This window comes from Chinchilla lanigera, unplaced genomic scaffold, assembly GCF_000276665.1.
Source record: "Chinchilla lanigera isolate Chin_1 unplaced genomic scaffold, ChiLan1.0 scaffold00033, whole genome shotgun sequence".
NCBI classification, from domain to species: domain Eukaryota; kingdom Metazoa; phylum Chordata; class Mammalia; order Rodentia; family Chinchillidae; genus Chinchilla; species Chinchilla lanigera.
The window spans coordinates 10,959,474-10,974,077 of NW_004955434.1; the positions used below are offsets into that span (position 1 = coordinate 10,959,474).

At 43.1% G+C, this 14,604-nt stretch overlaps 1 protein-coding gene and 1 pseudogene across 1 annotated transcript in view; both read left to right on the plus strand.

Annotated features, from left to right (window-relative positions):
- Kdm4c (lysine (K)-specific demethylase 4C) overlaps window positions 1–14,604 on the plus strand; it is a 354,066-nt gene that overhangs the window by 312,950 nt on the left and 26,512 nt on the right. Inside the window, exon 19 of the mRNA XM_005388674.2 lies at window positions 2,829–2,999. Within this exon, the coding sequence (XP_005388731.1) occupies window positions 2,829–2,999 (171 nt within the window). The remainder of the gene's footprint in view (window positions 1–2,828; window positions 3,000–14,604) is intronic.
- LOC102007462 lies at window positions 3,035–5,097 on the plus strand (annotated as a pseudogene).

A 14,604-nucleotide genomic window follows, 5' to 3' on the forward strand; every position in this document is an offset into this window, starting at 1 on the left:
GGGCATTGGTGTCAGCTGATGGCAGACCGTCTGATCCAGCATCCCCGTGCAGTTCAGGGCACGTGCACAGCCCAGACTCAGGTTGCACTGGTGTGACAATCCCGGTCCAGTGGACCTATGTCCCCAGGCAGTTCAGGGTACAGGCAAAACCCAGACACAAACTGCAGGGTGACAGATTGTGAACCACCTGATTCTGTGTCTCCAGTCAGTTCAGGACACATACTGGAACCAAATGTGGCCCGGAGGAATAGCAATCACAGACTGTCTGTGCCTGTGACCCCCCACGGGATCCGGGCACAAGTAAAGCATGGGCTTGAACCACAGGACCAGCAGCTCTTACAGCACTCGAGTGCTTACTGGGCACAGGGCGCATGCAGGGAGGGCTCACACGTGAACCCTGGTGAGAGCAGTCTCTGGGGCTTCAGAGTGAGGAACTCCTGTCTGCTGCAGGTGCATGGAGGGCTGTAATGGCGGCAAGGTCCTGGGTCGCCCGCTCTGCCCCCAGGAAGTAGATGGGAAATACCTGGCTTTCTCCATGAGTTTCAGCTGGGAACTGTGGCGGTGGGAGTAAAGCACCAGTAATTGTAATTTTGAAAGAAAGGGACAGCATCTGCAAAAATGTTCTACTAAGATAAAATCGTGATTGGCCTAATACAGGTCACTGAGGGCCACTGTGAGAAGCCACACTTTGTGTAAGTTACCTCCTAGAATTACTTGAAACCTATACAATCTTAAGTTGCTGTCATGGGCCTAGTTTTGGAGGCTATGCCTCTGGCTCGTATTAATTATTTCATCTAAGTTGTTCTCTTATTTTGAAAGGCTAGTATATTTAAGTGGATGGGCAGGGAAATGAAGTAGCGAACTGGCTCATTATTTCAGCATAGGTAACGTGCTCCTGCTTAGCTGTTACAATAAAGATTTCTACTCTAAGCATAATGTATTTAAATCACTGTAGGGTTATCACTTATGTGCTTTATCAAAATGTTCACACACCTAACTATACCTGGAGGCACAGAAAAATTTCCCAATCTAGCAATCACTTGCGAATGATTTCAAGCAGAAAAATGACCTTTTGTTAGTTACATGGGAAACTAGATACCTGTTTACCCTACCCGTAAGAGACCCTTAGGAATGTGTTTATTAGGGGAGGGGTGCCTCTTTCCCCAAATCATAAGCATCCTTGATCTGAGTCCCTGGTTACAGGTCCTCATCTTCTACCTGTACTATTGTGATAAATTTTTTTAGCGCTTTCTATACCTGTGACCACACAAAACTTGACCTGTCACCATTCTTATACTAATGAAAAATAAATAATAAAAAAAATGAAACTAACCATGCTCTCAGAATGGCTAACTTAAGGGCTGGGATGAGATGATCCTCAATCGGGCAGATAGCAAAAAACTGCCTTAAAAAGAGAGGACATAGAAATCTGCTGCAAGAGCTGTTGTCCCATTTTGAGCACCAAAATAATAAAACACAGTAGGAATGGTAAACAATTTGGGAGAAAAAATTAGTCAGGTGTTACTGATAATGAATGGATGGGCACATGGATGCTGGGGAGATGGATTTAGAGAGATATGAGAGATCCCCGGGTATCAAATACCGACGAATAAATCTGGAGGCTGTGCTGGAGCAGAACATTCCATGCACACCGTCATAGTAAAGAGTATGTGAGGCTCATCAGTGGATTATGAGTCTAAACAGGGATATATGAGGAATAAGATATTTGCATGGTAATAAAGTGTCCTACAAATTGCTTATTAGTGTTAGAGAAAAATAGTAATTAGGTGAGGAAATTGGACTATACTTGATCAAGATCAAAATTGACATCACCATTGAGAGGCATGCGTACATCCTGTATCTGCAGATGAAATATCCTAAGACACATATCACCCATGTGGAATTCTGGCCAAGAAAGTATAACCTAAGACTACATCAGACATCAAACAAATCCTCCATTGAAAAGCAGAAAAAGGAAGAATTATATCTTTCCAAAGTATCCCTACTATAAAACCCAAGGAAGGACTATGGAAATGTTCCATATTAAAGGAGTCATCTAAGGAGATGTAACAACTGACTGTAATACTTGGCTCTAAACTAGAGCCTATACTTAGAAGTTTGATGGTAAAGAAAATACCGTAAGAGTCATTGTTGGGTCAGTTAACAACTAGAGTATGAATGCCTGGTGAAAGTATTATCAGTGTTCCTTTTCCTTAAATTGATAGTTGAACTGGAATAATGGTGATGTCAGAATAGTTTTGTTCTTAGAAAGTAAATTTAGATGATATATCATGATATGCGTAGCTTGCAAATAGTTCAGTAGAGACAACCCCCCCCCCCGCCACACACGCACTCTTTTCCCCTCCTCTCTGTAAAGACACACAGTTAGTACAAAGAATGCATAAACAATAAAGCAGATGGTAAAATGATAGTAAGAAACAGTAACAGATGAATCTGGGTAAACGATCAAATAATATGTCAGTGTTCTTGCTATTTGTATTCTTTGAGTTCATTTGTTTGTTTTGAGACAGGGTCTTGCTATGAAGTTTAGGCCGGCTTTGAACTCTCTGTGTAGCCCAGGCTGCCCTTGAACTCGCTGCAGTCCTCTTACCTCAGCCTCCCAAGTGCTAGGATTACAGGTGTATGCCACCACTTCTGGCCTTGTATACTTTGTGTTCTTGCAATTTCTAAATTTGAAATTATTCTCCAATCCTGAATGTAAAATGCTTAAAAAAAATTTTGTCCAAATCAATTACTGTTTTCTAAGTAAATATTTCTTTTATTTTCTGTCTTCTCCCACTCCTCTTCCAACTTGCTTTGCCTCTTAGAAGTCCAAGGCTTGTGAGAAGGCCATCTCCGTGGGCCAGACAGTCATCACAAAGCATCGGAACACCCGCTACTACAGCTGCCGGGTGATGGCTGTGACGTCGCAGACCTTCTATGAGGTCATGTTTGATGACGGCTCCTTCAGCAGAGACACGTTTCCTGAGGACATTGTGGTGAGTGGGTCTCCTTGGCTGCCTGCTGCCAGGCTAATCTGTGTCAAGACCAAAGCAGCTGAATCTCCAGCAGTGTCTCCTTGCCTGTTTGAGCAGTTTATATCCCTCCATACTCATGGCTTTCGTCATACTAAATAGTATCCATGTGAACTTAGACTAATTTTCTGTGTGATGTTTAAAGAACAGAAATTTATTTCTCACAGTTCCGGAAGTTGGGTGTTCTGTGATCCAGGCTCAGGTCTTTGGTCTGGTGAAGGCTTCTTGCTGCACCTGCAGGGTGGGAGGAGAAGGGTGAGCTTGTCGTGTTGGGAAAAGCCTACTTAAAAGGGCCTCGGTTCCGTTAGCAACAGAGCCATCCTCGTGGCCTGGTAACCTCTGTGAAAGGCTCTTTTGACACTGCAGTATCACCTTAGCAATTCTGGAGCCATGCACAAACCATGGCAGAAGTACATCTACCTCTTCTTTTCTGCTACAAAGTGTTAGCAATTTTTAATTCTTCTGTGAATTCTTTTATCTTCTGCTGAACTAGAGAACATGGCATGACTTGACAGTGTGTTTAGATCTTTGGATTTTTCACATGGGAATAGCAAAAGTCACACAGGCTAAAGTCCGCAATGTTTACAGAGTTTCTTAGCTGTGGCTTAGGTCTGGACAGTGTGTGTGTGTCCATTTCCTCCTTCCTCGCCTACCGCAGCGAACACCTTGGTTTCGTTTAGAAGAGATACTGTCAGGACTGAAGACTGGCTTTTTTGTGGGCTCATTTTTAGCAGAGTGTTGCACTTTGCACAGGTTTTTCACAGATCAATTCCCATAGTGTGGACTTCAGAGGAGTCACTCTAGTGATGATCCTGTTGTCTGTCCGTTCTTTCCAGCTGTTTCAGTTTGGGAAACCCAGCTGTAATAGAATGTACTTGTCACTTCTGCCTCGTCCGGGGTGTCTGTGAATGCTGTGCTTTTCTTTGTCCTTGGAAACATGTTTCTTAAGTGATTATTTGACAGTAATAATTATGCATTATGTACAAGTGTAACCTTAAATATAACCTTAGGAGATGACTAATAAATATTTCTGGGACTGTAGTCTCCTGTGCCTCATCTACTTTTTTAGGCTTACCTCTCTGTGCTGTTCAGAGTGGCAAGTATGGAAACTTGCCAAGTATGGAAACGAGAGGCCACATCAGAAAGTGGTGGAGGATGAGGTCGTGCAGCACACTGAATAATTTGCAATAAAGGCAGCGTGCCTTTCCCATCAGCTGCTGCAAACTCCCTAGTAAAAAAAAAAAAAAACAAAAACAGGAGGGCGGTGGAGGGCGCCCACCTACCTGGGGAACCTGCCCTAGGTGTAGCCGAGCAGCTGTGCGTGGTGGGCGCGGGAGGCGGGCTGAAGGTTGGAGCGAGCAGGAAGTAGAGCCCGGCTGCCCCAGGAGGAAACCGACCAGCAAGTGTGCTGCCGAGGGGCCGCAGCCACCGGGGACATGGAGGAGGCCAGCGGAGGCGGGGAAATGACCGAGTGCGGAACCTGCAGAGTGAGGTGGAGGGACTCAAGAATATTATGACCCAGAATGTGGAGAGGATCCTGGCCTGAGGCGAAAACCTGGATCACCTCCACAGCAAGACTGAGGACCTGGAAGCCACTTCCGAGCACTTCAAGACCACGTCGCAGAAGGTGGCGCAAAAGTTCTGGTGGAAGAATGTGAAGACGATTATCATCATCTGTGTCATTGTTTTTATCATCCTGCTCTTCATTATCCTCTTTGCCACTGGTGTCATCCCCATCTAGGGAGCCTCTCCCTTCTGCCCTCCTCTTCAGGGGCCGCCTGCCATCACGGGGGCCGTGAGGGGCCCTCTTGCCCAGCCTCCACAGGAATGCTGCTTGTCCCCCTGAAAGCCCCAGAGGGCTCCCTGGTCCCTCTGGAAGGAGAGAGCTGGACTGTGGCTGCATTTCCTGGGGCCTCAGAGTGGGTGGAGAGACCCCGCAGAGCTCACATGTGGCTGGGGACCTACTGGTGGCTGGTGGGCAATAAAGACCTTTCAGTAAAAAGACAAAAAAATAACAAAAAAATGACCTTGGGGCTGGGGATTTAGCTCAGTGGCAAAGCGCCTGCCTGGCAAGCGCAAGGTCGTGAGTTCGATTCCTGGTACCAGAAGAAAAGACAAAAAAAAAAAAATGACCTTATTTGAACAGTTTCTAAAGCAAATGAGCACAAACGCACTAAAAACTAAAGACCCCAAGGCCTGTTCATATTCCAGGACAGTGAGTTACGTTGTTAGGAGGCTTCTAGCAGAAGTTCCCTGTAGAGTGTCACTACTGGCGCCCCATAGACAGTCACCCTCGGTGATGTCGCGCTCCCTAGGATTACCCACTTCAAGCACTCAGTCGGCACTCACTGAGAAGTACCTGCTGGTCAGCGCGTCAGACTAGGGAGCATAAGGAGAAAGAAGGCATGATCCCCACTCATTCAGTCTAGGGAAAAGGCAGGCTGGTGATGAGGCTGAGAAATCCCAGTCCCAGTAACGTGCAGTCAGGCCGAGGGCAGGAGAAAATTCACGCCCAAGCCTGAAAGCAGTCAGGCAGAAAGAATTGTGTCCTCTGGGGGAGGCTCAGGCCATCCGCTGGTTGAAGGAGGCGTGCACACAATAAGGAGGGGAATCTGCATTGCTCAGTCTATCAGTTTAATTATTAAACTTACCCAGAAACACCCAGAGTAGGGTCAACCAAGTGTCTAAGCACCACGTGTCTCAGGCAGGTTGGTAAAAATTACCCATCTTAAGTCTGTCACCCCGCAGTGCTAGGACTGTGGGCTTCAGAAGAAGACTGCTTGCGGTGCCAGAAGCCCTGACGCTGTGGCGGAGTGTATTTTCCTTTTCTGTGAAGCACTGCATTGTGCGGGTCCATTTGCAGTAGTGCTCTGTAGACCTGCCCCGTCAGGGATGCATTTTGCCCTCATTATTATGTAAGTCCCCACAATGCAGAGTCACAGGCTTAAAAGGCGAGGCTTTTTAAATGAGCAACGATTGAGATCTGTGTTTCCCACAGAAATTACTGTATCAAACGACTAACTATCTTTGTGGTGTGTCAACTGCAGTTCAGTTTGAAATGGAGGAGTTTGAGGTTAAATTTTAAAATATAAGACATATATACAACTAAATATATCACAAGCAGTTTCCTATATAGCCTATGATGTAGCATAGATAAGTTTATAACACGCCATTATTCAAGCCATAGGACCTAATTGCTGTATCACCCCGCTTCCATTTTGATACTCATCTGCATGAAGAGTACCTTGGCACACTGGGAACAAGGTTGTAAGAACAGGAAGGCCTGGAGCAGTGCAGCCACTTCTTCTGCCTTCAGTCTCTGCGCCTTTGGAGCTTCCAGCAGGGGCAGGTCATCCGGAGGTTCACAACCTCCATGGTCCATCAGAGCCAGGAAGAATTTGCCATTTTCGGTGAAAACAAGGGGCAGTCCCTCGCTGTGATGACCTCGTACCTTGGATCTGGATTTGGTACACCTTATACTGTGTAAGACATTGATTACTCAAGAAGTAAGATGTTTTAATTCATCCATGTAACAGATACGGAGAATGTCTTGAGAGGTGCTGTCTCTTTGAAAATAGACTCAACTCTTGAATTTGTATAGCATACTAGATACGTGTGTAAATAAATTAGTGACATGAATGCTGAAAAAATGTGTATCGTTTTGGAGATGAGGATCCTGCTCCATGCCCTAATGGGGAACTTCACCAGGACATAAGAAAAATATAATCAGGCCTGTTTCTGTGTCAGTATCTTGCAGATCATGGCAGAATAATTATTTGGTAGAAACAAAATACTTTTCACATTCCTCGGAAGAACTTTTTAAATTAGATGATATAACTATGGCATAGGAAACTGCAGGTAGAAAATGAGTTTTTTCTGTCTGAAAACTCCAAAGGTGTGAGGTATGAATGTCATGAGGTATGAAGGTCACTGAGGAAAGTCTTTCATCAAATGTAGAGGAGCAGCAGTGTTACTGGCTATGGAACTAGTTTCCCCAAGTCTCAGGTACTTGCAGTTTCAAGTTTCAACTATGAACAAATTTAAGATACCAAGTTTAGCCTGGTGTGGTGGGGCATGCCTCTAATCCCAGCACTCGGGAGGCTGAGGCAGGGGGATCGTTGCGAGTTTGAGGCCAGCCTGGGCTACATAACTGAGTTCAAGGCCGGCCTGAACTGCATAGCAATACCTTGTCTCAAAAAGAAGAAGAAAAAAAAAAAGATACCAAGTTTAATGGCCCCACGTCTTCGTTTGTGTGTGACATAAATGTAATCCCTTATGTAGCTTAATGCTTTAATAAAAAAAAGATAATTTCTTTATATATAGTTAATGGTTACGGTCATTTCATAAACTCAATAGATGAAAACCTTTTAGTGCAGGCTGGCCTCTCCATATTTGAGCATCAGTTTAGCAGTCATTAAAATGCTTACGTTGGGATTGTGTGACTGCAGAGTATTTGGAGCCATGGGGAGAAGCATTCTTTGGACTGCCAGGAAATTCCTTTCTCTACCTAGATACTTTATTTCTGTGATAGCCAGAAGAAAATGTCCAAAACAGTTCTCTCAACAGTGCACCTGCAGAATGTGTGTATCAGCCCAGTTAAACTCCGTATGCAATCTGTAGCTGTCAAAGGAAGTAATAAAAGATGTATTACTACATGCCTCCATCTGTCAGTCTATGAAATTACAACACAGTCCTGATGGATTTTTTTGTCTTTCACTATTTTGATGGGAATAGAAGTCGCCCACCTGAAAGAACTCAGCAAGCACAGAGATTGTGGAGCCGCCTCTGAGCCACTCCAAAGCCTGGGGTCATGGAGCGTGCAGGCCCGTGTTGGTACGGGGTGGTGCCTGCTTCCTCTCATCTGCGCCTGAAGCCCATTTCAAGGACAGAGGAAATGCACTGGGCACTAGATTATTCCATGACAGGCACGGGAGACACAGTGGGCACGAGATCGTTCCATGACGTGCACTGCTAGGAGTGAGAAGAGAAGCAGAACCCTTTGGAATTAGAAAGCAAGAGTCCATCACTGAGACTTCCTTGAGGACTGGCTGTATTTTTCAGCCTCCGGTGAAATGTGAAAGGAAAATGAAAACAGTGCTCTTCAGTATTTGGGAGAATGGACAGCATAGCCTTTGGTTTTCAAGGGCTGTGAGTACACACTGTGGTTCTTACAGGTAATTTTCTCCCTCAAGTGGAAGTAATTTGCTTATACTTACCAGCCTCAGTTTTTTTTCCTTTACTAAAAGAGAACAATAATTTCCACCTTCAGGGATTACGGAAAGGACTAAATGAGCTAAATGCCTGGCACCTAGTAAGTATAAAATCAGATTTAGGGGGACGTTAACTTGGGTCTGTAAACTCTTCCATTCTTTTTCTTCCCCATCTCCTTTCTGCTGCCCTCTCTGGTCGTAACAAAATGTAGAGTTAGAATTTGTGCCTCAGGACCTCCCTTTACCTTGTTAGGTTACAAGGGGGTCTGCACCATGTCCAGCTGCTGTAAAGCAACCCTAGCTGCTTTTAGACGTTATCATAGTCCACTTCGCTGCCTTTGTGCTTGGATTTTTCTGAGAGTTAGAAGTGTAGTTTTGGAAGGTTTTCTTATCAAGGCTAGCTCCAAGGTAAGTTCACACTTCCCGAGTCATCAGAAACCTTTGATGTGGCCAGCTTACTAGTGTAGATGGGGCAGCGTTAGGTCTGGATTGTGGGTCAGTCAGTGCCTACTCTCCCCCTCTGCATTCCATTGCTTCTTAGGTCCCTCCTTCCTGGGACCTTTCCAAAGTCTGCTTTCTGTGGCTCTGGCCAGTGTGGTAGACCTTCGTCTGCATGGAGAGTAAAACCCGGTCTCCAGCTCCACAGTGTGAGGGGCTCGTGGGTACTCAGAACCCCACGGCCCCACCCCTCTGGCAGGCACAGGTGTAGCGTGATCTGTGTATTCTTGAAGCACAGAAAATACCTGAGTGGGTCTGAGAAATGAAAAATTTTTCCAAGAAATATTCTATGCTGTGGGATCCCGGGAGGCATTTGGATACCTGTTCAGTCTAGATTTTGAGGTACCCTGACGTTTCAAATCAGGTGGTCACGTTAGACCCATTACAGTGGCCGACACCAGGCTGACCAAGAGAGGCCTCTTGTCAGTAAGACCGCCTCAGCTTTGGGAAGTCACATCCCATCCTAGGCCATATTTATGTTCACTGCAGATTTTTACCTCCACCCTCTACCTGTCAGCTCTTTTGCTCCTCTAGACAGTCTGGTTGTAGAATTATGAATATATGTCAGAAAAGGTTATATTATTATTATTTCTGCCACTGTCATGAAATAACACAGGCTGTGTGTGAGCCAGAAGAGAGTTACTTAGCGCACAGCTTTGGAGGTTCAAAGTCCAGAGTCAGGTGTCCTCATTGGTCTGGCCTCTGGTAAGGGAGGTGGATGGTAGAACATCATGGTAGAGAGAAATAGTTTCCATCTTGCAGGAGAGAAATAAACAGACACAGACTGACAGACACAGAGAAAGAGAGACTGGAGTCCCACAGTCCCCTTTCAGTGCCTGCTCCAGTGACCTAAGGACCTCCCATGAGGCCTCACTTATTGAAGGTCCATAGCGCCCTGGGAACCAAGCCTTTACATGGGGATGTTTAGAGGACACTCAACACTCAGACCATAGCAGATGATCTAGATGCTTTCTTGGTTGGGGCTCTGAATGTGTAGCTCACCTGTCATTTCCTTGTTCAGGGTGGTGTCCTTACTCGTCTCTTTTGAGTGTGTAGGCCTGGGAGCCCACGAGATAAAAGGCTTCACTTAATCTCATTGGATTTTTACTTTTATTGGAAGACCAAAGTCTGTAAAAGGATCTGTTATTACTTTGATTTTAATTATTAAATTTGTTTTATTTTTAAGCTTTATAAAAATTCAGCTGACAAATTTTATTTGAAAAAGTAATTTTGCATAAAAAAAGAAAAACCTTTTTCCCCCCTTGGTTATTGGTCATATAATGCATAAATTTTACAGAGCAAATCATTACCGTCTTACATTTAGGTAATCTTTTAGGGCAGTGGTGACGAACCTATGGCACACATTACTGTGTTTTATCTTTTAAGACAAAAGATGTTAGTGTAGAGTTGAAAGTCTCAGTATTCAGGTTTAATCGTAATGTTAGCACTTTGCCATAAATAAGTGGGTTTTGGATTGTAGTTCGGCACTCAGTCTTTAAAAGATTCGCCATCACTGTCCTAGGACATCTTATAAAGTTAATATGTACATTTTTCTAAGTACTTAATATTACTTACTTTTATATGGTACCCAGTTTAGTAGTTTAAATTCTCCTAAGTATCTTCAAAAGCAGCACGCAAAGTAGTACAGTTATTAACAAAACACGATACTGCACCATTATAAACATAACTTTAGGTTGATAGACTGCCCAGCCAAGGCAAAAACAATGTTACCATTTGGGGCAGGATTTTACTAATAAGCACTAGAGAGCTCCTAGGCCATTTAGAAGCTGAATATGATTGCACCTTTGCAGAGCTGAACCCACAGTTGCTGGGTAGAGGCGCCCAGTAAGGCCAGTTTAAATCCTCAGTTTTCCCTGTGCCCTTCCCTCGGGCCCTGATCCATGTCACGGATTTCATAAACTGTCTCGAGATTTCTTTGTTAAGTATTTTCCAGGCCCTGGCAGTCTTTTCTTTTTATGTAACTCTGTGTTGCCCAGGCCGGACTCAAATCTGTGATCATCCTCTATATGGTACCGTTTAGTAGTTTAAATCCCTCAGGCCCTGATCCATGTCACGGATTTCATAAACTGTCTCGAGATTTCTTTGTTAAGTATTTTCCAGGCCCTGGCAGTCTTTTCTTTTTATGTAACTCCGTGTTGCCCAGGCCGGACTCAAATCTGTGATCATCCTCCCTCAGCATCCCAGAGCGCTGGGGTTCTAGCGTGTGCCACCACACCCGCCTCTCTCGGGTAGTTCTTTGTGTTAATGCTTGGTATATACTAGTGGACAGTGAGTCCCTTATTTGAGTTAAAATCTCACCAACCATAATTTTGTAGCTGTCACTTTGACAATTTCTATTTAGCGCTGTTGCGTCTCTGAAGAAAAGGGTGTCACTGCCCTGATGTCCCATGCAGGAGATTAGCCTAGTTGTCGTGAAGTGACACTGTCAGTTATGTTTTTCTTCAAATGTATACCTCCCTCACTTGAGAGGGTTGCTTTTATCTCTCCTTTGGTAATTATCTTCAAGTGACTGGTTTATGGAACTTACTCCCAGGGGACGGGTTCCTGGCACTTTTTCCCTATCCTTTTCTTTCCAAGAGGACTAAAAGTATAACATCTCATCTTAAGTTTAACAGAGTCAAAATAACTCCCTTGAACTTGAGGGCAATGCTATTAATTCCAGGACTGCATCCTCTCTTCTCAGCGCAGTGCTTAAACTCAAAGGTAACAGCCGCCCTGAACCAAATCCACGCTGTTTGGGGGAATGTCCAGTATCCTCCTTTCTGAGCTCTGTGTTGAGGTCTGTGTTAGCCATCGTGGGCAGTCAGGCTGCATAGGAATAGGTATAGGAATGGTGTAGGTGCTCTGGATAAAATAAAATACCCAAGTGAATTTGAAAGACTTAAAAAGTTCCTAGAAACATTCATGCCATGGGATCTTGAAAGGCATTTTTGATCCGTATTTGCTCCTAGATTTTGAAGTACCCTAGAGTTTCAAAGGTGGCCATGCAGACGTGGCAGTGGCGGACACCAGCCTAATCGAGAGGTACTTCTTGTCAGTGAGGCCGCCTCAGCTTTAGGAAGTCACACCCATCGTAGAGCGTTTAGGTGATGCCATTCCACATCGACAGGTCCCCCAGCTTTACCAGAAGCTGATCTACAAGATTTTACAGAAGAAAACTCCAGTGAAGGTTGATCACTAAGTTCAGTGGACTTTGCTGCACTTAAACATTGTGGTGGACCAAACTGTTTAAGGAAGTGATGTTGAGGAGGAGAAATTAAGTGCTGGGTTACTGACTCGTAAGAGTTGTTTCTGTATTCTATATATGTCGCTTTGTCTGTTGCCTTCAACTTTTTCTTGTAGTCTGAATATAATGTTCTGTTGTGTGGCTATAACATTTTGTTTATCCATTTATCAGTTGATAAACATTTTGTTTCCAGTTTAGACTATTACTAAAAAAATAGTGCTACTTTGAACATTTGTTTTCAAGTCTTTGAGTTGATGTGTTTTTATTTCTCTTGAGTAAATACATAGGAAGGAAACTACTGAGTATATGTTAGTGTATATTTTTAACTTCAAAGGCAACTACCAAACTGTTTTCCAAAGGGGTAATACCATTTTGCATTCCCACCAGCAACATCTGAGGTTGTGGTTTTTGTACATCTTTGCCAGTACCTACTCATGTCTTTAGTCTTGTGGATGATAACCATTCTATAGGCTGTGCAGTGGTTTCTTAGTGTGATTTAAATCTGTATTTCCCGAAGGACTACTGATTTTGAGCATCTTTTCAAGCACTCATTAGCCATTTGTGTATCTTTGTTGAGAACTCTATTTGAATTGGTAAAATATTTGTAATTGTATTGATTTGTCTTGTATTGACTTACCAGATTTTTTTAGTTTGTACATGAATCTTTTATCAAATGTATAATTTACAAATATTTTCTCCGTTTTTATCTTGTCTTTTCACCTTCTTAGTGGTATATGGAAAGCAAAAGTTATATATCTGAATGAAGTGCAATTTATCATCTTTTTCTTTATCTATCATGCTTTTTGATGTCATAAAATTAAGAAATCTTTTTTTTTTTTTTTTTTTTTTTGGTTTTTCTCCGGTACTGGGAACCGAACTCACGACCTTGCACTTGCCAGGCAGGCGCTTTTCCGCTGAGCTAAATCCCCAGCAAAATTAAGAAATCTTTACCTGGCTTAAGATCACAAAGATTTTCCTGTGTGTTATCTTTTAGATGTTCTAAAGTTTTAGGACTTACATTTAGCTTTTTGGCTGATTTTAAATTCACTTTTTCATATTCTGTGAGATTGAGTCAGTTTTTTTTTTTTTTTTTTTTTTTTGTCTTTCTGAGACAGGGTCTCATTATGCCAGTTCAAGCTGGTCTTGAATTCACTTTGTAGCCCAGGCTGCCCTCGAACTCCCAACAATCCTCCTGCCTCAGGCTCCTGAGTACTGGGATTACAGGTGTGCACCATGACACCGACAAGTCAGCTTTATAAAATGAAAGACACACAACTTACTGAAGTGTGTGCTGTAAGGAATTGTAGTATGAATGCCTATATTATTGCGGAGTAACACCTTAAACATAGCAGGTGCTCAGATATGTGGTTCTTTATGCTCCTTGACTTGCTTCTCAAAGTTGTAGTGTAGGAAAAGGAAGTCCGTATAAGCTGATTTCCCCTAACATTCTAAACCCCTAGAAGTTCTGTGGACAGCTCACCTAGTATTCACACTGTTTTGGAAATATGTGTGGTATCAGTCTTTAAAATTTGATTTCAGTGTTGTACTTTCTATACTTCAAAGTGAAAAAAATAGAAAATACCAAACAAAATAGTAATCCTTCTGTAATATCTTAAATATGGTTAATAGGCTTAAACCTAAGTTTTAAATTTTTTTAGATCAATCTTTTCAATATCATATTTCAAACTGGGACCTGTTTTATTTTTCCAAAGAAAGAAGAGGAAAAGTGCAGAAGTAGTTTTTGTTAGCAGTGCAGTGGAAATTAATGAAGGGGTCTTTACTTAGAAGAGAAATTAAACTTTGAATTTTCCATTTGAGCTTTAACTTTCTTCCTTAGCATTTATCCCAGGTTGATGACATCTGCTGAATCTCAGGTTTCTTAAAAAGAAGGACCAGGGGCTGGGGATTTAGCTCAGCAGCAAAGTGCCTGCCTGGCAAGCGCAAGGTCATGAGTTCGGTTCCTGGTACCAGAGAAAAACCAAAAAAAAAAAAAAGGACCATGTCTGTTTGAGCTACTGTCATGTACCTACTTCTCAGCATAAGGCCTTATTTATACTTCAAAGAGAGGATAATAAGTAGCTATTGAATTAAAGGCTAAATAAGTCACTATTAATAGCCATCACATTCAGGCATTAAATTGGTTATTCCAAGTCATTCTTTAGATAGTATGTTGTGTATTTTGAAGTTCATTGTCAGTATCAAGAACCGTTTTTAAATTTGAGTTCAAGTTCATATTCTAAGTTCCATGTCCTTGCCACATAAGGAATACTTAGCCTTTATAGCAACTATGCTATAGTAAGGAGCTCCCAGGAAAGTCCAGGCTTTCAGTGTTCCAGCTTCCATGTGAGATATTTTTTTTTCGACAAAACATCTCTGGCCTTAAAAAATCTGCAGTCACTGGAGTGAATTGTTGTGTACTGCCTCATGCCAGGAGAGAGAGACTGTCCTGGCAGGAGGGATAAGGGACCCACAGCATTAAAGCCGCTACTGCCACTTGTACCTGCAAGGAGCGGAATGCTGGGCAGTGTCTCAACCCTAGTTTTAGCAGGCCCCCATGAAAAGTTCAGTACCAAACCATGAGTGTCTGGGACATTGTTTTTTTTTTTTTTTTTTT